This window comes from Tachyglossus aculeatus, chromosome X1 (genome assembly GCF_015852505.1).
Source record: "Tachyglossus aculeatus isolate mTacAcu1 chromosome X1, mTacAcu1.pri, whole genome shotgun sequence".
NCBI classification, from domain to species: domain Eukaryota; kingdom Metazoa; phylum Chordata; class Mammalia; order Monotremata; family Tachyglossidae; genus Tachyglossus; species Tachyglossus aculeatus.
In genome coordinates, this window is record NC_052101.1 from 67,817,437 (window position 1) to 67,842,027 (window position 24,591).

General features: G+C 40.4%; 1 protein-coding gene across 1 annotated transcript in view; it reads left to right on the forward strand.

Annotated features, from left to right (window-relative positions):
• ADAMTS9 (ADAM metallopeptidase with thrombospondin type 1 motif 9) overlaps positions 1–24,591 on the forward strand; it is a 180,059-nt gene that overhangs the window by 85,149 nt on the left and 70,319 nt on the right. Inside the window, exons 20-27 of the mRNA XM_038772003.1 lie at positions 6,983–7,193; positions 7,513–7,677; positions 9,122–9,286; positions 12,112–12,231; positions 15,762–15,866; positions 15,992–16,159; positions 16,358–16,627; positions 23,734–23,895. Coding sequence (XP_038627931.1) covers positions 6,983–7,193; positions 7,513–7,677; positions 9,122–9,286; positions 12,112–12,231; positions 15,762–15,866; positions 15,992–16,159; positions 16,358–16,627; positions 23,734–23,895 — 1,366 coding nt within the window. The remainder of the gene's footprint in view (positions 1–6,982; positions 7,194–7,512; positions 7,678–9,121; positions 9,287–12,111; positions 12,232–15,761; positions 15,867–15,991; positions 16,160–16,357; positions 16,628–23,733; positions 23,896–24,591) is intronic.

The window sequence follows — 24,591 nt, forward strand, 5'->3', positions numbered from 1 at the left end:
AATAGAATTATAGCTATATGCACATCATTAACAAACTAAATAGAATAGTAAATATGTACAAATAAAATAAATAGAGTAATAAATCTGTGCAAATATATACAAGTGCTTTGGGGAGGGGAAGGAGGTGGGGCGGGGGATGAGGGAGGAGGAGAGGAAAAAGGGGGCTCAGTCTGGGAAGGCCTCCTGGAGGAGGTGAGCTCTCAGTAGGGCTTTGAAGGGAGGAAGGGAGCTAGCTTGGTGGATGTGTGGAGGGAGGGCATTCCAGGCCAAGACATGGGCCGGGGGTCGACAGCGGGACAGATGAGAACGAGGCACAGTGAGGAGGTTAGCGGCAGAGGAGCAGAGGCTGGGCTGTAGGAGAGAAGGGAGGTGAGGTGGGAGGGGGAGAGGTGATGGAGAGCCTTGAAGCCGAGAATGAGGAGCTTTTGCTTGATTCGTAGGTTGACAGCCAGCCACTGGAGATTTTTAAGGAGGGGAGTGACATTCATTCATTCAGTCATACTTATTGAGTGCTTACTGTGTGCAGAGCACTGTACTAAGCGCTTGGGAAGTACAAGTTGGCAACATATAGAGACGGTCCCTACCCAACAACGGGGTCACAGTCCTTATTATTATGAAGAATTTGAGGCCAGGGCAGTCAACAACAGAGCCCCATGTCCTCAGCAACTTGCTGTAGTTCACTATCTTCTTTCTATACTGAAAATTATGTTAATAGAAGTAGCTCTGCTTACACATATATGTTTAAAGAAAACAATACAAGATGACAGGTACCCCTTCACCGAGACAAGTGAACTATGTACTAAAATGCATATGTGAAAATGTTGAGGTAAATTAATTAGCTTTTCACTGATTGGTAGCAAATGCTAAGAGTTCTCTTGTGCTAGGAAAACCTAGAGAAACAAAGACATAAAGAAGAAAAAGGCTGCTAAGGAAATCAATCTGCAGCCCTTCAACTATAATGCTTTTAAAATGTCCCCACTGTATAACCTGACTGGAAAGTGTTCCAGCCCAGAGCGTTGCTGTACAAAGATAATCCGGGCAGTAGAGCGAAGTATAGACTGAAGCAGGGAGAGACAGAACCCTAATGCCAACCATTTAATGATTTGTCATTATCCTCCTTTCAGCTTTTTTCTTCCTTTTGGAATATTAAAAAAAGAACCCCCCACCACCACCCCGCTTGAGAATTTTTTTAAAAAAAGAAATTTTTTGTTTCTTTTTTGATAATGAGGTCTTCTACTAAATGACTATGACTTTTTTCCTTCCTGCATCACAAGTAGACATTCTACACAGTCTGGGAGGAGATACTCAAATACCAAGTGTTTAGAGTGTGCTGAGAATGGAACACTTATCTGCAACCCTATCAGAACCTTTTATGCTTTTGAAAAGGTACAGGTTCGTAAAAAGGATTTTGAGTGACATTACATAAAAATAAAAAATTAATTATTCGCCTAAAGAAAATTTAGCTTTTACTACAGAGGCTGAAATTTCATAGGTCAAGAAAATATTTTAAGAATTGCTACATGAATTTATGAATTTATTATGTTTCCATTTCAGATTTGGGCAGGCTTTATCAGTGCCTGATGTTTAGGTCATGATTATAGCAGGCATTCCTAAAATAATAGTTTTCAACCCTCTTGGGGAAATTCAAAAAGATTGGAAAAAGATAACACTTGAAAGAACAAACTATAATTCAAGAGGCACTTGTTAAAAACCTTTTTTTCTTTATCTTTCTCTTTTGTTTCTATGAGTGGAGACAGGGCTGTGACCAACCAATGGAAAAAGAGTTTCATTCAGTTTCCATTTTCCTCTGTAACTTTGCTGAAAGGCATCTTAGGAAAGGAATCTTACTAATTCTATTGTTCCTTCCCTAGTACTTCATACAGGTGTTCTGCACATAATAAGTGTTCGATGGATACTACTGATTAATTAGAAATCTTTCTTATAAAGACTCCCTAATCCATACCTGAGCAGAAGTCCTCTGCAAGTGTTCAGCCCAAGATAGTGGCTGTTGGATCACTGTTGAGGCAGAGGCCTTCACTTATGCCCTGGATGTACGGGCAGCAGCATTTAGGAATGAACTACCTACCCACAATGGTGAAGGAAATAAATATTGCCTACTACATGAACCTGCTCACGCACCTATTGTTCCTGGTAACTTTAATCTTGCAGTGCAGGGATCTATTCTTATTTTTAAATAATGTGAAAGTGAGTATCTTTGCCATTTGTTTTTTTCATGGTATTTTTTAAGCACATACTATTTGCCAGACAGTGTAGTAAGTGCTGGGGTAGATACAAGCTAATCAGGTTGGACACAGTTCATGCCCTACATGGAACTCACAGTCTTAATTCTGTTTTACTGGAGAGGTAAATGTGGCACAGAGAAGTTAAGTGACTTGCTCAAGGTTACACAGCAAAGTGGCAGAGCCAGTATTAGAATTCAGGTCCTCTGATCCCCAGACCTGTGCTTTTTCCACTAGGCCATGCTGCCTCTCTCTCTCACGTGGATGAACTATCACTGACAGTGGTTCCGTCTTTACAAACATACAGCAAACTTACAGAGATATATCATAAGACCAGAGAATGTCTTCAAGAATTCTTTTTCTCAAGTTTGCCTTGTAGTATTTTTGTTTTGTTTTGTTTTATATTGTACTCTCCCAAACTCTTAGTACAGTGTTCTGCACACATTAAGTGCTCAATAAATATGATTGATTGATTTTATTTTTTATAGTATTTCTTAGATGTTTACTGTGTGCATTTACACATTTGTTGCACTGTAATAATAATAATAATGGCATTTGTTACAGTCTTAATACCCATTTTACAGATGAGGTAACTGAAGCACAGAGAAGTTGTGACTTGCCCAAAGTCACACAGCTGACAATTGGCAGAGCCGGGATTTGAACCCATGACCTCTGACTCCCAAGCCAAGCATGCTCTTTCCACTGAGCCACGCTGCTTCATACTAAGCACTGGAGCAGATACAAGCTAATCAGGTTGGACACAGTCCAAGTCCCACATGGGGCTTGCAGTCATAATCCCCATTTTACTAATCATGATTAGAACCCAGGCCCTTCTGACTTGCAGGCTTATGTTATATCCACTAGACTATGCTGTTTCTCTTCCAGTTATGTTGATTCATGCCACAGTCTTTGAACATGCTGGTACTTAAACCATTTGACAGCACAGTACTTTACTGAAACCTCAGAGTCTAACAAATCACATTATGGAAAAATCAAGTAATTATGAAACACTGATGAAGGTGAAGACCTTCTATGATATGGAACTTGGGGAAGACATAATCTGGGATTCTTGGGAATATAGCATAAATAGAATTTTAAAGTCACTCTCCCCAATCCCCCAGCAGCACAGGACTCCTAGACTGTGAGCTTACTGTGGGCAGAGAAACTACCTACCAACTCTGTTATATATTACTCTCCAAAGCACTTGGTACAGTGCTCTGCACACAGTAAGCACTCAATAAATATGATTGATTGATTGAAGACTACCTGGATGGTTTGTCACTAAGGACTGTAGAGAAGCAGCATGGCTCAGTGGAAAGAGCCAGGGCTTGGGAGTCAGAGGTCACGGGTTCAAATCCCAGCTCCACCACTTGTCAGCTGTGTGACTTTGGGCAAGTCACTTAATTTATCTGTGCTTGTTACCTCATCTGTAAAATGGGGATTAAGACTGTGAGCCCCACGTTGGACAATGTGATCACCTTGTATCCTCCCCAGCGCTTAGAACAGTGCTCTGCACATGGTAAGCACTTAACAAATGTCATCTTCATTATTATTATTGCCTGGAGCAATGGGAAGTCTGTTGACTCCCACCTCTCTATTCTTGCCCTATTAACATTAGCACTGTTGTCTTGATTACGTGTTATTTTTGCAATCCACCCTAACAGTCTACCCCTGAAAAAGCAGCATGGCTTAGTGGAAAGAGCCCAGGCTTGGAAGTCAGAGGTCAATCAATCAATCAATCAATCGTATTTATTGAGCGCTTACTATGTGCAAAGCACTGTACCAAGCGCTTGGGAAGTACAAATTGGCAACACATAGAGACAGTCCCTACCCAACAGTGGGCTCACAGTCTAAAAGGGGGAGACAGAGAACAGAACCAAACATACCAACAAAATAAAATAAATAGGATAGAAATGTACAAGTAAAATAAATAAATAAATAAGTAAATAAATAGAGTAATAAATATGTACAACCATATATACATATATACAGGTGCTGTGGGGAAGGGAAGGAGGTAAGATGGGGGGATGGAGAGGGGGACGAGGGGGAGAGGGGGAGAGGAAGGAAGGGGCTCAGTCTGGGAAGGCCTCTGGGAAGGTCGTGGGTTCTAATCCCATCTCAGCCACTTGTCAACTGTGTGACTTTGGGCAAGTCACTTAACTTCTCTGTGCCTCAGTTACCTCATCTGTAAAATGGGGATTAAGACTTACTTAAGACTTAATTGCATTAAGATTAATGCCCTCCCTCTGCCCATCCGCCAAGCTAGCTCTCTTCCTCCCTTCAAGGCCCTACTGAGAGCTCACCTCCTCCAGGAGGCCTTCCCAGACTGATCCCCTTCCTTCCTCTCCCCCTCGTCCCCCTCTCCATCCCTCCATCTTACCTCCTTCCCTTCCCCACAGCACCTATATATATGTATATATGTTTGTACATATTTATTACTCTATTTATTTATTTATTTATTCTACCTGTACATATCTATTCTATTTATTTTATTTTGTTAGTATGTTTGGTTTTGTTCTCTGTCTCCCCCATTTAGACTGTGAGCCCACTGTTGGGTAGGGACTGTCTCTATATGTTGCCAACTTGTACTTCCCAAGCGCTTAGTACAGTGCTCTGCACACAGTAAGCGCTCAATAAATACGATTGATTGATTGATTGATTGACTGTGAGCCCCAAGTGGGACAACCTGATAACCTTGTATCAGCGACAGTGCTTGGCACATAGTAAGCACTTAACAAATACCATTATTATTATTATTTTTACCCTAATCTAGATTGTGAGTTTACATTGGGACTGTGACTGATCTGTTATATTTGTCTCTTACCCAGCCCTTAGTTCACAGTGCTTGGCACATGGTAAGGGCTTAATGAATGCTACATGATTAATCAATCAATCAATCGTATTTATTGAGCGCTTACTGTGTGCAGAGCACTATACTAAGCGCTTGGGAAGTACAAGTCGGCCACATATAGAGACAGTCCCTACCCAACAGTGGGCTCACAGTCTAGAATCATGATGCCACTGATGCCACTACACAGGAGTGATAGTTTCAAGAAAGGTTGCTCAGAATTGGAAAAAACTTACTAGGTATTATGTTTTAATTCTACAATTGAATAAGTCCCCGTTGTATTTTTTGCAGCTTCCTTCAGAATGACTCTGTAAACCATGATAACATACCTAGCTACCTTGACCCAGAATGGAAATGACCTTTCCATTAGGATATGGCCCCCAAAAGCTGGCTAAATGTTGAAGGGTGGATGAAAGTCTTCAATTCCTCTGTTGAACTGGGCCAAATTTTTGACTCACTTCCTTGAGGAAATAAGTCCACCCTGATTAAACTATGACAGGATGAGATAAAACAGTGTTTTACATTCCCTAACTTAATATGTTATCTATTGGGAAAAACACCCAAAAAAGATACAATGCAATTATAATGGAAAATAACTGCAATTCATTTTCCTTAGCCAGAATTTTAGCTCTGACCTACTTTTTGGAGAGGCTTTTGGTAGAATGGAGGAAATGAGGGTAAGCAGCAACCATTTAGGGACTTCCTTACAGTGGTCTCATAAATTGTAAAAAGAAAAAAAAAGGAAATTTGAAAAAAGAATTTTCAGCTAAGGCAAGCAGAAAAATTGGTCCGTGGTGTCCATTGATGATTTTAAATAATTATCTCACTGGAATTAAACAAGGGAAATATTTTGACTTACCCTCCATAATTAAATAGAAAAAAGTGAACCACAATTTAATATAGGTTAATTTAAAATAGTATTTAATGCAAACCCAGATAACTGGATTGTTTTCCCATTAAAATTGTTTGTTTACTCCTATATAGATAATACACATTTGAAAAAGAAATTAGGTCCAGAGAAGTCTTTGGTTTAGGAGAGCTGGAAAAGAGAGTTCTCAAACAACAATAAACAAGCAGCAATGAAACAATACTCCGGGAAGGACTCTGATTCCTTTTCTACGGGAGGAAAGGGAGAGGGTAGATTGTAAACACGTAACCTTTTCATGACCCTGTCTCCAATGGACAAGCTATCAGGTCCATTTACAGTTTTTGTTTGAAGATGTAGACTTGTTGAGTGGTCTTCTCTCATGCAGTTAGTGAGAGATTGGATTAATTTGAACCTTTTTAATTCCAAATTACCCCATTAGGTTCCCTGACGTGTAAACAAACAAGTTTATGCACCACATTGCTTGATTAAAACAAGACTATAAACTCAAGACATTGTTAACATTATAGAACTTTCCTTAACTTTGGTATAGTATAAATGCCGGAAGTGGTTGATTTGGAGCTATATTTTAATAACTGGCATTACAGTAGTAATTACTAAGCGTTAGGGTAGATACAAGATAATCCAGTTGAACACAGTCCCTATCCCACATAAGGCTCCTAGCCTCAATCCCCATTTTACAGATGAAGTAATTGAGGCACAGAGAAGTGAAGTGAGAAGTATATGTTGCCAACTTGTACTTCCCAAGCGCTTAGTACAGTGCTCTGCACACAGTAAGCGCTCAATAAATACGATTGATTGATCGATTGATTTGTCCAAGCAGACAAGTGGCAGACCCAGGATTAGAACCCAGGTCCTTCTGACTCCCAGGCCCATACTCTATCCACTAGCCACACTTTTTCTCTAGTTCTTTCATCATTTTTGCAGATTAAAACAATATGCATTCATTGAACTTTAAATTTTTGCTTCCAATTGAAGGTAGTTTTCATTTTCTTTTTTATCATACAGGTGGCATGTTGCTAGAAAGAGTGAATGTAGCACACAGTGTGGGTTAGGTTATCGCACACTAGAGTTCTATTGTGCAAAGTACAGTAGGCCAGAAGGGAAGACGGAAAAAGTTGATGACCGATTCTGTAGCAGTCAACCCAAACCAAGCAACAGGGAAAAATGCTCAGGAGAGTGTAACACAGGTGGTTGGCGGTATTCAGCCTGGACAGAGGTAAGTCAATTCACCAAAAGGAAGCGTTACTTTGAAAAAACACTCAGCTTTTGTCTCTTTCTCTTTTCTTACATTTAGTTGTGTTTTTCTTCATCCCTCATAGCTCTCATTGAGCATTTTGTGAACACACCAATGGGATGATTCAGACCTCAGAAAGACTGGGGGCTAACAATATGTTCAATGCCTGATCTGGGAAATTTCACTTCATTATTTTTACAGGTGGTGAAGATTATTGGTGGGGGTCTAATGTAGTAGTAGAGGGTGTGGCATTAAAAACTCTCATGGTTAAAAGTTTTTACTATATTTCTTTTTTAAAAAGTGTTCCAAGAGCTGTGGAGGTGGAACAAGGAGGCGAAGAGCTGTCTGCATTAATACGTTTAATGATATACTGGATGACAGTAAATGCAGTCAGCAGGAGAAGGTCACCATACAGAGATGTAGTGACTTTCTGTGTCCACAGTGGAAAGTAGGAGATTGGTCAGAGGTAAGACACATAGATCCTTAATGTTTGGGAGATATGTAGTCTTTATTGTCAACTAAGTAATGGCCCCTAAAAATTATACTGAATTGTGTCTTATTTATTTTGGAGGTGAGATTGTGTAGCTTTCGATCAATGCTGTTGCCTGACTAATTGGATTGAGATAGTGTAGTTAAAAAAAAACCATGGGGTGGCACCCTGGCCTATTAAAAAAGCGCATGACTGGGAATCAGGAGACATGGGTTCAAGTTCCAATTCTGCACTGGTCTGCTGTGTGGCCCTGGGCTAATTAACTTTACTTAGCCTTTCTGGGTGTCATTTACTTATCTGTAAAAAGGAGATCAAATGTCTGTTCTTCTCCCCACTTTGGCTGTGAGTCCCATGTGGGGCAAGGACTGTGTCCAATATACTTATCTTGTATCTGCCCGTGCTTAGAACATAGTAAGTGCTTAATAAATGTCAGTCATTATTATTATTACTATGTGCTGGAAGTAGTCCCCTTTTAGGGTTATAGAGTATTACAGCTATGTGACTTTGGGCAAGTCACTCAACTTCTCTGTGCCTCAGTTACCTCATCTGTAAAATGGGGATGAAGACTGTAAGCCCTCCGTGGGACAACCTGATCACCTTGTAACCTCCCCAGCACTTAGAACAGTGCTTTGTACATAGTAAGTGCTTAATAAATGCCATTATTATTATTATTATTATTATTATTATTATTATTAAAACTGTTTTTGGTATGAGTAGCAGCGTGGCCCAGTGGAAAGAGTATGGGCCTGGGAGTCAGAGGATTCAGGTTTTAATCCCTGCTCCATCACGTGCCTGCTGTGTGACCTTAGGCAACTCAATTTCTCTGTGCCTCATCTTCCTCATCTGTAAAATAGGAATTAAATACCTGTTCCCCATCCTACTTAAAATGTTAACCTCATGGGACAGGGCCTAACCCAATTATCTTGTATCTACCCCAGTGCTTAATACAGTGTTTGGGAAACAGAAAGCACTTAAATACCACAATTATTATCATGATGATTATGATTAGTAGTAAAATAGTATTTTTAAGCATTATTATATGCCAAAGCACTGTGCTAAATGCTAGTGAAGTTGTATTCTTTTAACATTTTGTTGTGACATTTAGAAAGAAGGAAAATAATTAAAATTAGTACCTTTGCTTCTGACAAAAATTAACACACAGGATACTTAGAAATTGAAAGTATTTTAGCATCATGTTTACCAAAGCATAAGATGGTAGACCATTCTTTAGTGTTTATTTATTTTTTTTGTTTCAAAAAGTGAGTTGATGCTCTGCTTGGGCTTTGTTATACATTTTTACAAAGCAACCTTTCTCAGGAGAGGAATATCTTGACTTGAAAATTTGATTTTAAGAGTCGATTTTATTTTAAAAAGAACTTGGTTCAGCAGCCAAATTAATTTTGTCTATTCTTCATTTCAGTGTTTGGTAACATGTGGTAAAGGACATAAGCATCGCCAGATTTGGTGTCAATTTGGTGAAGACCGACTAAATGATCGATTTTGTGACCTTGAGACCAAACCAGATTCTGTGCAAACATGTCAGCAACAGGAATGTGCATCATGGCAAGTAGGGCCATGGGGACAGGTATTTTAAATGATAAGGTCCTTAACTACATTCTTTCTTCTTATCTAGAGAGAGCTAGATAAATGACACTTCAATAGTTGGAATTAAACATTTGCACAGTATGGCATGTACAGTACAGGATCTGTATGGTGATTATGCAATGTGCATTTTCATAAGTACTATGCCTCAGTTCTCAGGGCTGTCACTGCACTTTGCAGAGTACAGCGATTCATTTAGTTTCAACTGTTGCCGTATCTGCATCTACTCTACTTTGAATTGAAAAATTAGCCGGAAAATACTAACCTCTAACCAAAGTAATAGTTACAAATTCTACTCTTGGTAAATACTGTTTTATAGCTAGTGAATGGATTTTTCAGGTTTGAAAATAAATAATTTAGGGAAAAGTTGTTAGACTCAGAAGTAGAAGCTTCTTAAGTTTGGGGCTGCTCAACTATATGACACCCAATTTGGGCTAAGAATTCATATTCCAAGCAATCCAGTCAGAATACAGGATTAGAAACTTCAGCTAAGATCTTGTTAATGGCTTTGTTAAGGCCCCGGTAATCACGGCTGAACCAGATTCCCAAACAGAATAATGGCCAAAGTTAATAATAATAATAATAATAATAATAATAATAATAATAATAATAATAATAATAAATAATGTTTGTTAAACATTTACTTTGTGCTAAGCACTGTACTAAGTGTGGGGTAAACACAAGATAATCAGGTCCCACATGGAGCTCACAGTCTAAGTAGGAAGGAGAATGGGTTTTGAATCCCCATTTTATAGATGCGGAAACTGAGGCACAGAGAAGTTAAATAACTGTCCATGGTCACATAGCAAACAAATGGCAGAGCTGGGATTAGAACCCAGGTCCTCTGACCCCCAGGACCATGCTCTTACCACTAGGCTTTGCCAAGATTTAATTAATACTATAAATTGGAACGACTATCAACAGAAAGACAGAGAGTAAGATTTACATATTTACAGCCACTGAGGTTTAAAGCTGCAAATACAGAACTTGATTACCAAAAGCCACTCACCACTCATCACATGGCATCCTAAGGCTTAGGGAGTGGATAGAAAAGGTTTTAGACAAAGATATCTACTAATTACCTCACTCTAGCTTCTCTTTTACCCTGGTTAGAGTTTAAACAGAGCAACCATTGCAGGATGGAGTTTTTGTACTATTGGCAGAGATGCTAAACTCCACCCAGAATGCCCCAATAGCTTCTGGGAAGTGAAGGCAAAATTAACCTCTTGAGTTGTTCTGGTCCTTTCTTCACCTGAAATTATCTTGCCAGGTCTGCTGGAAAGAATTTTAAAACACACTGCTTTGGCTGTGATCCTGTCATCTAGCAAATTATGGGCCTTTATTCTTATAAAAATGTAAAGAAAAATTGTGCTTAAAATTAAAAAAGTGGGGTTTTATGACAGTGGTCATTTTTATGATTCACATATGACATCTACATGGGAAAGATGAGCCTTTTTGGTACAATTATCCTTTCTGGAGTCTACAAATGACACACATGGCTAAGTTTGACATCCTGGCTACTTGTTCAACTATATTCAATATAGGATATTAGTATCCAGTCCCAATCCAAAATTTAATAATATTTACATCTTGGTTTTGAGGCAGAGACTTTATAGTGGAATAAGAAGGATGGTACACACACACACAAGAGCTAAGCAAAAATTGATCTTGAGTGCCAGTTATCTGGAAATTCCAGACTCTAGAATAGCATATGGGAAATTTTCCCCTATATAATATTTACAACAGCATGGCCTAGAGGTAAGATCCTGGCCCTAGGATTCAAGAGGTCCTGAGTTCCAATCCAAGTGAACTATTCTCTGTTACTTACTTGCAGGGTGACCTTGAGCAAGTCACTTAACTTTTCTGTGGCTCAGTTCCCTCATCTACTGAATGAGGATTCAATACCTGTTCTCCCTCCTACTTAGATTGTGAGCCCAATGTGGGACATGAATATCTTGTATCCACTTCAGTGTCTAGTAAAGTGCTTGGCACATAGCACTTAACAAATACTATTTTTATGACAGTAACTTTGAAATAATGAAATGTTCCAGGTATCACAGTCCAGTATACAAGCTGAACCTATTAACATCTGTGGAGATATAGACTCATCATTGCACAGTTAAATATAAGTATACCACGGCAAAAGTGCAGATGAATTTGTAAATTGATTTCAGTTCATTTTGGCAGTGAACTGAGAGAAAAACTAAAAAAATAGTGGGTTTTGTTTAAAAAAAAGTGCACCAGAGAGTAGAAATTGGATTATATTAGGCAAAATTCCCCAAAATCCATACTCTATTTTCAATATATATGTGTGCTATAAATAAGTACCCAAGAGAATCCAGAGGCATTTTAACAAAAATTTTTCTTGATAAACATGCAATAATTTACCACTTGGGTGTATTTTTGTCACTGTTTTTCTTATTGCTCTAAGTTCTCCTTATTATTCTTCAGTTGTGAATCAAAAATAGAAATAGAACAGAATGCCTAAATTTGAAAGTTGAAAAATTCTAATTATAGAAAAGATAACAACTTGCTTTTTAAGTCCTAATACAGTATTGCTGATTCACTTCATATATTCTTTTCTACCATGCTAAAACCTGTTTGCCATATTTTTGCCTCTTTTTTTCTTTTCTGTACTTGTTCTGTTAAATTCTTACCATTTTGTATTTTAATCTATAATTCTCAAGGTGCTCCCTAATTTGGCAGACATGAGCATATCCCTTTGCATATGTTATGGAAAATGTGAAAAGGAAAGAATTTCTATTGTATCAAATGTACACATATACACCTATTTATTTTTCTTTTCAGTGCTCTGTAACATGTGGACAGGGCTACCAAATGAGAGCAGTGAAATGTGTTTTTGGTGCCTATTTGGCACTAGTAGATGATAATGAATGCAATGCTGCTACTAGACCAACAGATACGCTGGTAAGACTGATCTTTTCTATAGCAATAATCGTGATATATATATCAAGTACTTAGGGGGTACCAAGCATTGTGCTGTTCTCGAGGTATATAATAGATCATCAGCTCAAATACAGTCCCTGCCCCAAACAGGGCTCACAGTCTAAAAGAGAAGGAGAAATGGTATCATTTTCTCCATTTTACAAATGAGAGAGGAATGGGGAACCAAGAAGTTAAGTGAGTTGCCCAAGGTCACACAGCAGGCAAGTGACAGAACTGGTTAAGCACTTAGTACAGTGCTCTGCACACAGTAAGCGCTCAATAAATACGATTGAATAAGTGAATTAAGATACAGATCTCCAGACTCCCAGGCCCATTGTCTTTCCATTAAGGCCAAGCTGCTCTACTCCAATAGTCAATAACATTTATCAACCACTTAAAATGTTCAAAACAATGTTCTGAATGCTGGAAAAAACATTTTGACATTTATTCAGATGCAGTTCCTGGATCACAATGGACTCAATCTAAATGTGTAGGAGAGAGGAAGGATAGGAAGTCAACAATTTGAATCAGTCAAAATAGGGAAGAACAGATAAAGTGGACCAATTGACCCATTTAAGAAGCAGGGTGGCCTAGTGAAAAGAGCACAGGCTTGGGAGTCAGAGGACCTGGGTTCTAATCCTGGATCCACCCCTTGTCTACTGTGTGACCCTGGGCAAATCACTCAACTTTTCTGTGCCTCTGTTACCTCACCTGTAAAATGGGGATTAAGACTCTAAGACCCACTTGGGACATGGATTGTGTCTTTCCTGATTAGCTTGTATCTACCCCAGTGCTTCACACATAGTAAATACTTAACAAATACGACTAAAAAAAATAATATCAAGCACAAAACAATCTTTACTGTTCAGTCCTTGGGTAGACCATAGCTCTGGGTAAACAGTCCAGTGTGAAAAATTACTACAATCTAGATTCTAGGTGTTGGTAAGTTCTCCCTTTTTTAAAATGGTATTTGTTAAGCGTTTACTTTGTGTGAAGCACTGTTTTATGCACTGGGGTAGATACAAGTTTATGTGATTGGAGGCATTCTGTCACTCCTGTGTAGTGTCACCACTATGTCAAATGATATAGTGATGTCAAATGATATAAAAATATGAAATTTCAAACCCCTTATTTTTTTTTTTTTACAGAAAATAGGCTCTTGGGCAGGTCTGATTGGGTGAAATTTCCAGGAGTAATTTGAAGGACTTTTGAAGGGTTCACGATCAGTATAGTCTTTTCAGGGGTTTTGGCTGTTGGATTTACTGTAGTCTCAGAACTAAAGGGGCTCCCCTCTCAGAGCTGTGAACAACCAATGTAGTCACATAACAAAACTGACAGGCAGATGGAAGGCTTATGAGGGGAGGAGAAGAAGGGTAACGAGGATGAGCTTGTGGTGTAGATCTGTGAGGAAAGTCAAATGACAAGATGAGTGAACTGATGTATAAGCAGATGGATGATCATCTTATTTGTGCTTTTGTGTTTTTCCTACCTGTAGTTTATTTTAATATATGCTTTTCCCATTAGATTGTATGCTTCTTAAGGGAAGAGATCATTTCTACCAACTCTATTGTACTCTCCCAAATGCTTAGTACAGTGCTGTGCACACAGTAAGCAATCAATAAATGCCACTGATTGATTGGATAGAAAATGCAAATTATAGCAATTTTTTCTCATGCTTCATATAATTGCCTGAGGATTACTGTTTTAGCTTTAACCCTGTTTTGCTATTTTTCAAAAATCTCCTGAACCCCAGGGGCAAACTAAGAACAGAAGAGGTTTTTTTATGGTATTTGTTAAGCGCTTATTATGTGCCAGGCACTGTTCTAAGTGCTGGGGCAGATATGAGGTAATACAGTTGGACACAGTCCCTGTCCCACATGGTGTTCACAGTCTCAATCCCCACTTTACAGATGAACTAACTGAGGCCCAGAGAAGTGAAGTGATTTGCCCAAGGTCCAGGCCAGCAGAAGCAAAAGTAGAAAATAAGAAAATCCTTGGAAAGCATTTAGGAGACAGTTGAAGAGGGCTATGAGAAGATAGAGCCCTAACACCAACTGGTGCTTGCTCTGAGGATGACAGAACATTGCAAATGGGCATGATACAGAAATATTTTCTGCTTCACCATCTCATATTCAACAGTGTAGTTTTTCTGGGAGATCAAGATGTTTATAAAGCAGTCTTATTTTTTAGAGAAAAAGAATGTTTCTCAGCTGGAGACCTGGCCATGACCTTAATGCCCCTTCATCCCTTCCAGTCCTTTGCTTCTTGAATTCAGCTAGTTTAAACTAATTAGAATGAAAATCTACCTTCCAGTCCTGATCTTTCTCCTCTACAGTCTCACATTTCCTTCTGCCTTCAGGACATCTCTACACTGACACCTCGAACTTAAAATGACCAAACAGAACTCTTCATCTTCCCACTCAAACCCCACCCACCCCGTCTTTCCCATCACAGTAGACACCACCACCATCCTCCCCATCTCACAAGTCTGTAACCTTGACATTATCCTTGACTCATGTCTCTCATTGAACCCACATATTCAGTCTGTCACCAAATCCTGTCAGTTCAACATTCAAAACTTCCAAAAGCCACACTTCTATCTCCATTAAAACTGCTACTATGCTGATCCAAGCACTCATCATACCCTGCATTTCAGCCCCCTTGCTGACCTTCCTGTCTCCTGTCTTTCCCTATTCCAGTCCATACTTCACTCTGCTTCCTGGATCATTTTTCTGAAAAAAAAAAAGCCATTCAGTCCATATCTCCCCACACCTAAGAACCTCCAGTGGTTGTCCATCCAACTCTTCATCAAACAGAAACTTCTTATCATTGGCATTGAACAACTTAGCTCACCCGCTCCTACCTTACCTCACTGATTTCCTACTACAGTCTAGCCTGCACCCTTTGCTCCTCTAATGGCAACCTACTTATTGTACCCCAATCTTGACTATCTTGCCGCCAATCCCTTGTCCATGTCCTCCCTTTAGTCTGAAACTCCCTCCCCTTCCATATACAACAGACCACTGCTTTCCCCATTTTTAAAGCTTTATTAAAATCACATCTCCTCCAAGAGGCCTTTCCCAACTAAGCCCTCATTTCCCCTACTCCTTCTCCCTTCTGCATTGCCTACGCACTTGGATCTGTACCTTTTGAGCATTTGATATTCACCCCACCCTCAGCCCCACAGCACTTATGTACATATCTGTAATTTATTTTAATGCCTGTCTCCTCCACTAGACTGCAAGCTCTTCTAGACTGTGAGCCCACTATTGGGTAGGGACCGTTTCTACATGTTGCCAACCTGTACTTCCCAAGCTCTTAGTACAGTGCTCTGCACACAGTAAGCGCTCAGTAAATATGATTGAATGAATGAATTGTGGGCAGGGAACAGTTCTACCAACACTCCTGTTCTGTACTCTCCCAAGAACCTAGTACAGTGTTCTGCCCACAGTAGGCATTCAATACATACTATTGATCATTAGAAAAATAAACTCAACTCATTCCTCCACTAGGACTGTGAAATAGTGCCATGCTATCAGCTTCCACTTGTCCCAGAACTGAAAAGAAACCTGCCTCATGTACAGAGGACACAGTGGAGATTTGGATCATGGACACCGGTAAGGGAGTTAAAATTGAACGAGTGAAGAGGGAGAATAATTTTTTTGGTGTGATGATAGGGTCCAAGCCCTGGCCAGTAGGAGGCAGCTTACCATAACTGGTCTGACCACTTCTCTTTCCCCAGTGCTCAGCAACATGTGGAAAAGGCACCAGATTGAGATATGTCAGCTGCCGCGATGAACAGGGCTCGGTAGCTGATGAAGAAGCCTGTTTGACCCTTCCCAGACCATCAGCGAAGGAAGTTTGTACAGTGACACCCTGTGGTCAGTGGAAGGCCCTTGACTGGAGTTCTGTAAGCAAGTTCATTTATTATTTTGGGGTAGAAAGTAGAGTGTAGCTGTGCAATTCTGTAACATGTGGTGAACAGGATTTATTTCACAATTTTCCCCCTGTGGTTCTACGTGTTTTAAGGGTTGGGGAAAGACAAGCATTCACACCTACATTAATCACCAAATGATCAATCTTGTTCCTTTTTGAAATTCCAATCCAGTGCTCAGTGACCTGTGGGCAAGGTAAGGCAACCCGCCAAGTGGTCTGTGTCAACTATAGTGATCAAGTGCTTGATCAAAGTGAATGTGACCTGGATGACATCCCAGAAACGAATCAAGACTGTTCCATGTCTCCCTGCCTCCAACGGAGCCAGGGCAATGGCCGAGAAGAAAACCCCTTCCCAAATGAAGAGAATCAACCCAGAAGTCCAAACCCAAGTGCTGTCCACATTCTCGGTGGCAATCAGTGGAGAACTGGACCCTGGGGTGCAGTAAGTATCCTAAGAAGCACTTCCCCATTCAAGCTCTCCAATTTCATCCTGAACAGACTCAGGGAAAACAAATTGAAAATGATCAAGTGTGGTGTCATTATATGGGATTGACACTCCATCGTGTTTTGATTTGATTTAGAAGACTGTAAAAGTGTAGTCATTACTGCTGAAGTGATACCATGCAATTGGGTTTGCACGTCTATATTAAATCACAATGTCTTTGGGGAGATCACCTCCCACTGATTGAGAGGCTTCTCCCGTAGATACGTGTTAGGATACTCTACTGGGAGAGATTGTGAAAGTAATTATGATTGATTCTCAAAGATACAGACTGCAGATCTGTGGGGAAATTAAGAAGGCAAGGAAACTTATGAGCAGAGAGTTCTAAATGAAAGTAATTTCCTTTTTTGCTATTTTCAAGATGAGTGTACTTTCAGATCAGCTTGGGTATATAATTTCGAAAAAAAATTGTTGCTTTGGATTAGGAGGAAAATGCTGGCAAATATAATGTAATTGATATTCTAGGTAGACTAGATAATCCTTTAGAAATATTTAAAATCTATGGAGGAGAATTATTACTCCCCCACAGAGACCTCTGCTGACTCGACCCCGTCCATCTCTCTCAGCACATAACATCCCACCTAGCCTCCCTACCCACTCTACCCCCTCTTGATGACCAAATAGATGCTCTCAACTCCACCCTCTCTACTTAACTCAACTCACTTGCTCCCCTATCCCTTTGTCGCTCTTGCACCACTAACCCATAGCCCTACATCACCTCCACTGTCCGCCTCATTCGCTCTTATGCTCAAGCTGCTGAGCACTGCTGGTGGAAATCTAAACACCAGGTCAACCTTGTCCATTTTAAGTTTGTCCTTTCTTACCTTAACTCTGCCCTCTCCTCTGCCCAGCAAAACTATTACTCTTCCCTTATTGACACCCATGCCCATCCCCTTTGTCAGATGTTCTGGACATTTAACTCCCTCCTCAGGCCTCCTCTTCCTCCCCCTCCTCTATCCCTCACCCTCAACAATCTGGCCACCTACTTCATTAGGAAAATTAACACCATCCAGATCTGAGCTTCCCAAAATCACCCCTCCCCCTCCCCTTCCTCCCTCCCCGCCTCAACCCCCTCTTCTACTTTCCCATCCTTCCCAGCAGTATCTTCAGAGATCTCCTCCCTCCTCTCAAGTGCCACCCCCTCCATATGCACTTCAGACCTCATTCCCTCCCACCTTTTAAAAACTCCCCTTCCCTCCTCCCTTCCTTAACTTCCATCTTCGATCACTCACTCTCCAATGGCTTCTTCCTCTCTGCCTTCAAACATGCCCACATCTCCCCATCTTAAAAACACCCTCCCTTGATCCCACAGCCCCCTCCAGTTATCGCCCCATCTCCCTCCTACCCTTCCTTTCCAAACTCCTGGAGCGAGTTGTCTGCACTCGCTGCCTCGAATTCCTTTCCTCCAGCTCTCTCCTGGACCCCCTCCAATCTGGCTTCCACCCCTTCCACTCCACTGAAACCACTCTTTCAAAGGTCACCAGTGACGACCTTCTTGCCAAATCCAATGGCTCCTACTCCATCCTAATCCTCCTCAACCCCTCAGCTACCTTTGACACTTCCGACCATCCCCTTCTCAACATGTTATCCAACCTTGGCTTCACTGACTCTGTCCTCTCATGGTTCTCCTCTTATCTCTCTTGCCAGTCATTCTCAGTGTCCTTCACTGGATCCTCCTCCCCCTTCCATCCCCTAACTATAGGGGTTCCTCAAGGGTCAGTTCTTGGTCCTGTTCTATTCTCCAGCCATAATCACTCCCTTGGTGAACTCATTCACTCCCACAGCTTCAACTGTATCTCCTACCCTGTTCTCTCTCCCTCCCCTCCAGGCTCGCATCTCCTCCTGCCGTCAGGACATCTCCACTTGGATGTCCTCCTGCCACCTCAAACTCAACATATCCATGACTGAGCTCCTTATCTTCCCACCCAAACCCTGTCCTCTACCTGACTTTCCCGTCACTGTGGACGACACTACCATCCTTCCTATCTCACAAGCCTGCAACCTAGGTGTCATTCTTGACTCTGCTCTCTCATTCACCCCACATATCCAATCCATCACCAAAATCTGCAGGTCTCACCTTCACAACATGGCCAAGATCCACCCTTTCCTCTCCATCCAAACCGCTGCCACATTAGTGTCTGCTGTGTGACCTTGGGCAAGCCGCTTAACTTCTCTGTGCCTCAGTTGCCTCATCTGTAAAATGGGGATTAAGACTGTGAGCCCCATTTGGGAAAACCTGATTGCCTTGTATCTACCCCAGTGCTTAGGACAGTGCTTGGCACATAATAAGCGCTTAACAAATGCCATCATTATTATTATTATTATTACAATCACTCATCCTATCACGACTGGATTACTGCATCAGCATCCTTTCTGATCTCCCAACCTCCTGTTTCTCCCCACTTCACTCTACTGCCCGGATTATCTTTCTACAGAAATGTTCTGTGCATGTCCTCCCCCCTCCTCAAAAATCTCCAGTGGTTGCCTATCAACCTCCATATCAAACAAAAACTCCTCACTATTGGCTTCAAAGCTCTCCATCACCTTGCCCCCTCCTACCTCACCTTCCTTCTCTCCTTCTACATCCCAGCCCATACACTCCACTCCTCTGATCCTGACCTTCTCATTGTGCCTCAATCTCGCCTGTCCCACCATCGACCCTAGCCCATGTCTTACCTCTGGCCTGGAATTCCCTCCCTCCTCAAATCCACCAAACAATCACACTTTCCCCCTTCAAAGCCCTACTGAAGACTCACCTCCTCCAGGACGCCTTCCCAGACTAAGCCCCCCTTTTCCTCAGTTCCCCCTCCCCTTCCCATTGCCCCAACTCGCTCCCTTTGCTCTACCCCCTCTGCCCCATGGCACTTTTGTGTATATGTACATATCTATAATCCTATTTTTTATATTAATGCCTATTTACTTGTTTTGATGTGTATATATATCTGTAATTCTCTTTATTTATATTGACGCTATTGATGCCTGTTTACTTGTTTTGATGTCTGTCTCCCACCTTCTAGACTGTGAGCCCATTGTGGGAGGGATTGTCTCTCTTAGTGGCTGAACTGTACTTTCCAAGTGCTTAGTTCAGTGTTCTGAACACAGTAAGCACTCAATACAAACGATTGAATGAATGAATGAATGAGTGTTGTGTCCCTTTGACATTTATCTGAAAAGCACATTTTCAGGTGAATCGAAAATTTTTTAATTTAACTGAGTGGCATGTGGGACTGATGACCTGGAAATTTTCTACTCTTCCCTAACCCCATGTGTGGTGAGGGTATGGAGTTACTGATTAAACTGCCTTTTAAAAATTAAGTATCATGATCATCTCTTCCCTTACTTATAAATTGTATATAGTTATTTAATGGGTACAAAACAAAGTGCTTCTGGAGGAAATTAGTCAGTTTTCCACAGTGGTACAGTTTCAATAAATTAGATGCATTTTATGTGACTGCTTGTAAATTGTGGAATGTATTGATCCATTCCAAATGCTGATTGTGTGGAGGGCACCCATTGAGTTAATCAGTGCCAGGCTTTCATCTCATTTATTTCTTTCCTTTTCTTTTTCAATCTTTTTTTTTTTACATAGGTTATAAGGGATTTAGCCGCTGAAGGATTAAAGACTGCTTAATGAAAATCTCTGAATGCTTTCTGATTCTTCTTGGTCTGAGACTCTCAAATGCCTACAGGTTCATTTTATTGGTAGTTTTTAATACTCCCCCTGAGAAGATGCAGTTATTACTTAGGACCAGATATGGACCTTTTGACATCGGGATTAATGACGATGTCTCCAGGAGAAATGACAAAGATGGGATCTATTCTTCCTCCCACATCCTCTCCTCCTCCCACCCCCAACAACCCTGTTCAGTAGTTGATAATTTCATTCTTATTATAGGTGCTCACAGTTGTGTTCAAGTACTAAGAGATGCCAGTGTTGGAAACATGGCAGTCTGACCTTTGGAGGGCAAACTTGTTCCATTCTACTACAGTAAGAATGATAAAATATTCATAGATAAAATGACTACCCTGCACAATCACTGCATGTCTCCCAAATGCAGGATTGCGATAGCCATCTGCGGAGTCTGTCACCTTATTGGTTAACTCTGTCACCTTAATGGTTAACCACTTTACTCCTGGCAGTTTTAATAATGGAACTGGAAGAGTGGTGGTGTATGTGGAAGGAAACTCTAGTGATTAGGAATCCCATTGGCCCACCCTCCCTCACCTTGTGTATGATGTGCCAGGGTTGCCTCACTCCACTAGAATTTCCCCATGCAGTCAATCCCAGCTTCAGCTCCAGTTCCATCCAGAGGTAGACAGGAGAAAAGACTTGGGTGGTCTTGGGAGATCCAGGGGAAAGTGGGGAGTGGGAGAAATCTGTGTGATGCAAGAGAAGCAAAATGGTCTTTCTCCCTCTTTCTCTTGTGTCTCTGCCCTTCCTGCTTTTTTTTCTCCTCCCTTTCCCTATTTCTAACCCCCTGCACATGTTCAGACACATGTGTTCAGGCCCAGACCACTTGAAAGCCCTGCACACTGAAAATGAGTGGCCCATTTTGTTGTGGAGTATATACAGTCATTAAATTCATAATGAAGAGAATTTGGAGTAATACATGAAACTTGAGTTGGAAATTAGTCGCTGCTAAATTGAAAAGAATATAAGATTTTCTTTGGACCTCTAAAAGTGATTCACTTGTGAGCCTGTTAAAATGACTATGTAAAATGCAAAATTCTGTTCAAGGATGTGAATGTAACTGGTGACAGAATTAAAACAAACAAACAAAAATCTTAAGGAAATAACAGTGATCCAGAGATTATTCAGAGAAAATTAGTAAAACCAACAAATTTGTTAGTTTTACTGAGTAGCTGAGTGTCAAAGAAAATATTTGGCTAGGGGTAAAGGGATACAAATGTCCACATAAATTAAAGGATTATGATGGCAATCAAAGGATTATGGTAACTATGCATGTTATTTGAAAGGAGAAAACATAAACATTTCCCATTTAACAAAGTAGTCTTAACACTCTTAGGAGATTAAAGGTAGGTTTGTGCAGTTTGGATGCTTTGCATTGTTTTTCATTAGAAAACTAGCAAATCTCATTACTGTCTGTTTTTTGAAAAACAAAAAGTCAAATGTTTTTTGCAGGTGCCAACCATCTAGCACTTAGCAATTTAAGAACTCGTTTGACCAGTTTAGTTGTGGCCATGGGTAGTGCTACACCGGAGTACCCAAAGAGAGAGTGACAGAGAGTGAGAGACAGAGAGAGAAAGAAAGAGAAAGAGAGAGAGAGAGAGAGAGAGAGAGAGAGAGAGTGTGTGTGTGTGTGTGTGTGTGTGCGTGTATGTATTTTTTGCTAGGTTGGAATCTGGAGAGTGGAATCCAGGGTGATTTACTTTTTTGGAATATTATTAGTTTGCTAGATGAGTGCTGCGAATTAGTTATATGAACATAACAAAACTGGTTGAGGATGGATACAAGTATAGACTCCAAAAAACCCTGGGAACTTGGTTGGTTTTAGAACAGATGATTCTCTTTAAAGGTGAATTGGGTTCTGTTTGGACAGAATGAGTTTGAAAACAGAAATTAGACGTAGAAAGATAAGGAAATTATGAAAAGAGGAAAATACTCAAGAAATGTAATACAATAAAGGAGCTATGAAAAGATGTCTTGGGAAGTTCTTGAAATATACACTTAGAGATGTAGGGTAAAATGTTGGGTGGTTATCAGAAGGCCCTACATGTTTCAGGGAGTTTCTGGCCATCCACCATGCATTTTGCAATGCCCTAACAGGAAAAACCAAAATACCAGAGAAAAAGAATTAGTTTAGGTGTAGACCTGCTTAGTCTCTGAGCCCCATCTGGGACGAGGACTGTGTATGACCTGAAGTGACTTATATCTACTCCAGTGCTTAGAATAATGCTTTACACATAGTAAGCTCTTAATGAGAGCGTGAGATGCAGTGTTGCCTAGTGGATAGAGCACAGGCCTGGAAGTCAGAAGGACTTAGGTTCAGCTAATTGTCTGCTGTGTGACCTTGGGCAAGTCACTTAATTTCTCTGAGCCTCAGTTACCTCACCTGTAAAATGGAGATTAAGAACATGAGCCCCACGTGGGATAGAGACAGTGTCCAATGCGATTAGTTTGTATTTACCCCAGTGCTGTACTCAATGCCTAGCAAATAGCAAGCACTTAGCAAATACCATTAAAAAAAAGACAAATACAACAATAATACAAATACAATTAGAATAAGAAAAATAACTAGCCGATGGAGGCTCTGGGAAGAGGCAGTTTGGAAGAATCCAGAATTGGGATTCTGATGGCAATGGGTCTTTCTTTGGCCCTCCTTTCTCTGCTTACCTGAGCTCTTCTGGTCTCGTCTGTCTTGTCTGTCTACCTCACTTCCCACTCCTACAATGGCTCCTTCAAACCCATTATTGGTTGGGACCACTAGACTGGTAAGAAATGCAGTATATCTAGAGGGTAAATTGACAATGTGAGATTTAACAAAACATATGGGAAAAGCAAAACCTAAAGTAAATATTGAAATCACTATCTTTGGGAAGTGTTAGAAGAAACTGAAAGGAATTGTTTTTGTATGTAAAAGGGCATATAACTTGGGCAACAACTGAAGAGTTCTGCACACAATAGACTCTGGCTTTCATTTCAGTGACTGACAGTGAACCTGAGCATGTAACTGGGTGATGGTTAAAAGGGAAGTTAAAAACCAATTCAGGTAAACTAACCTGAATTAAAATAAACAAAATAACCACATGGATGCACAGCTTTATTAATGACCCTTTCTTTACCTTAAGACAATGTTGTAAGGATAAAATTGGAAAATGAAGGTGAAAGTGGTTGTGAGTAAAACTGATATATAAACAGCAGGTTAACCTTTGCATATTTAGCAGCAGCTAAGTGTGATGGCTGAATTGCTTGTTTCCAATATGAGTTCTTACAAATGATTCCTGCATCATTACTGAATCAGTTTCTTATTTGCAGGAGTTAGAGATCAGGAACATTGATTAATTTTTAAAATTTATTTATTTAGTGCTCCAGTACTTGTGCTGGTGGATTCCAGCGGCGTGTAGTTGTGTGCCAAGATGAAAATGGGAACACTGCAAATGATTGTGTTGAAAGAATAAAACCTGATGAGCAGAGATCATGTGAATCTGGACCCTGTCCTCAATGGGCATATGGCAACTGGGGAGAGGTGAGATTAGAGCTTCATGAAAATTGATATTTTTCTTCATGAAAATGCATATGATGCCACAGTATGTCATTTTCAAAGTCATCTAACAGTATTTTCCTGACCTAGTTTTGTTCATCCCCACATAAGTGGAGACTGATGTGTCATAAAGGACATTTCCACAAATCTATTCTGTCACACCTTCACATGTGTTTTATGCAGCATCTGGACCCCCACAGCACTTATGTAAATCTTTAAACCCTGCTATTTCCTCCTACCTGCAAAATATTTTATTGTCAATCTACTCTATAAGAGTCCAAGACTGTGAGCCCGTTATTGGGTAGGGACTGTCTCTATATGTTGCCGATTTGTATTTCCAAGCACTTAGTACAGTGCTCTGCACACAGTAAGTGCTCAATAAATACAGTTGAACAAATATTGTCTTCCACCTCCTTATCACCTTCATCTTCATCAAAAAATGTTCACTGAATGCCAATTATGTGTGCTTAGGAAGATGAATTAAAGATGGTCTCTGCCCACAGGGAGCTCATTATTTAGGAAGGAAGAAAAACTGAAACAATTAAAATTGAAGCTAACATCAATATTTAAACAAGTGCTACTCATCAAGACTGTTCAGAGCATAATGATGGCCTCTTTTCCTCTACCCCTTACCCTTCTCAAGCCAAAAAACAGTAAAAAAAATAGTATCACTGTCACAGT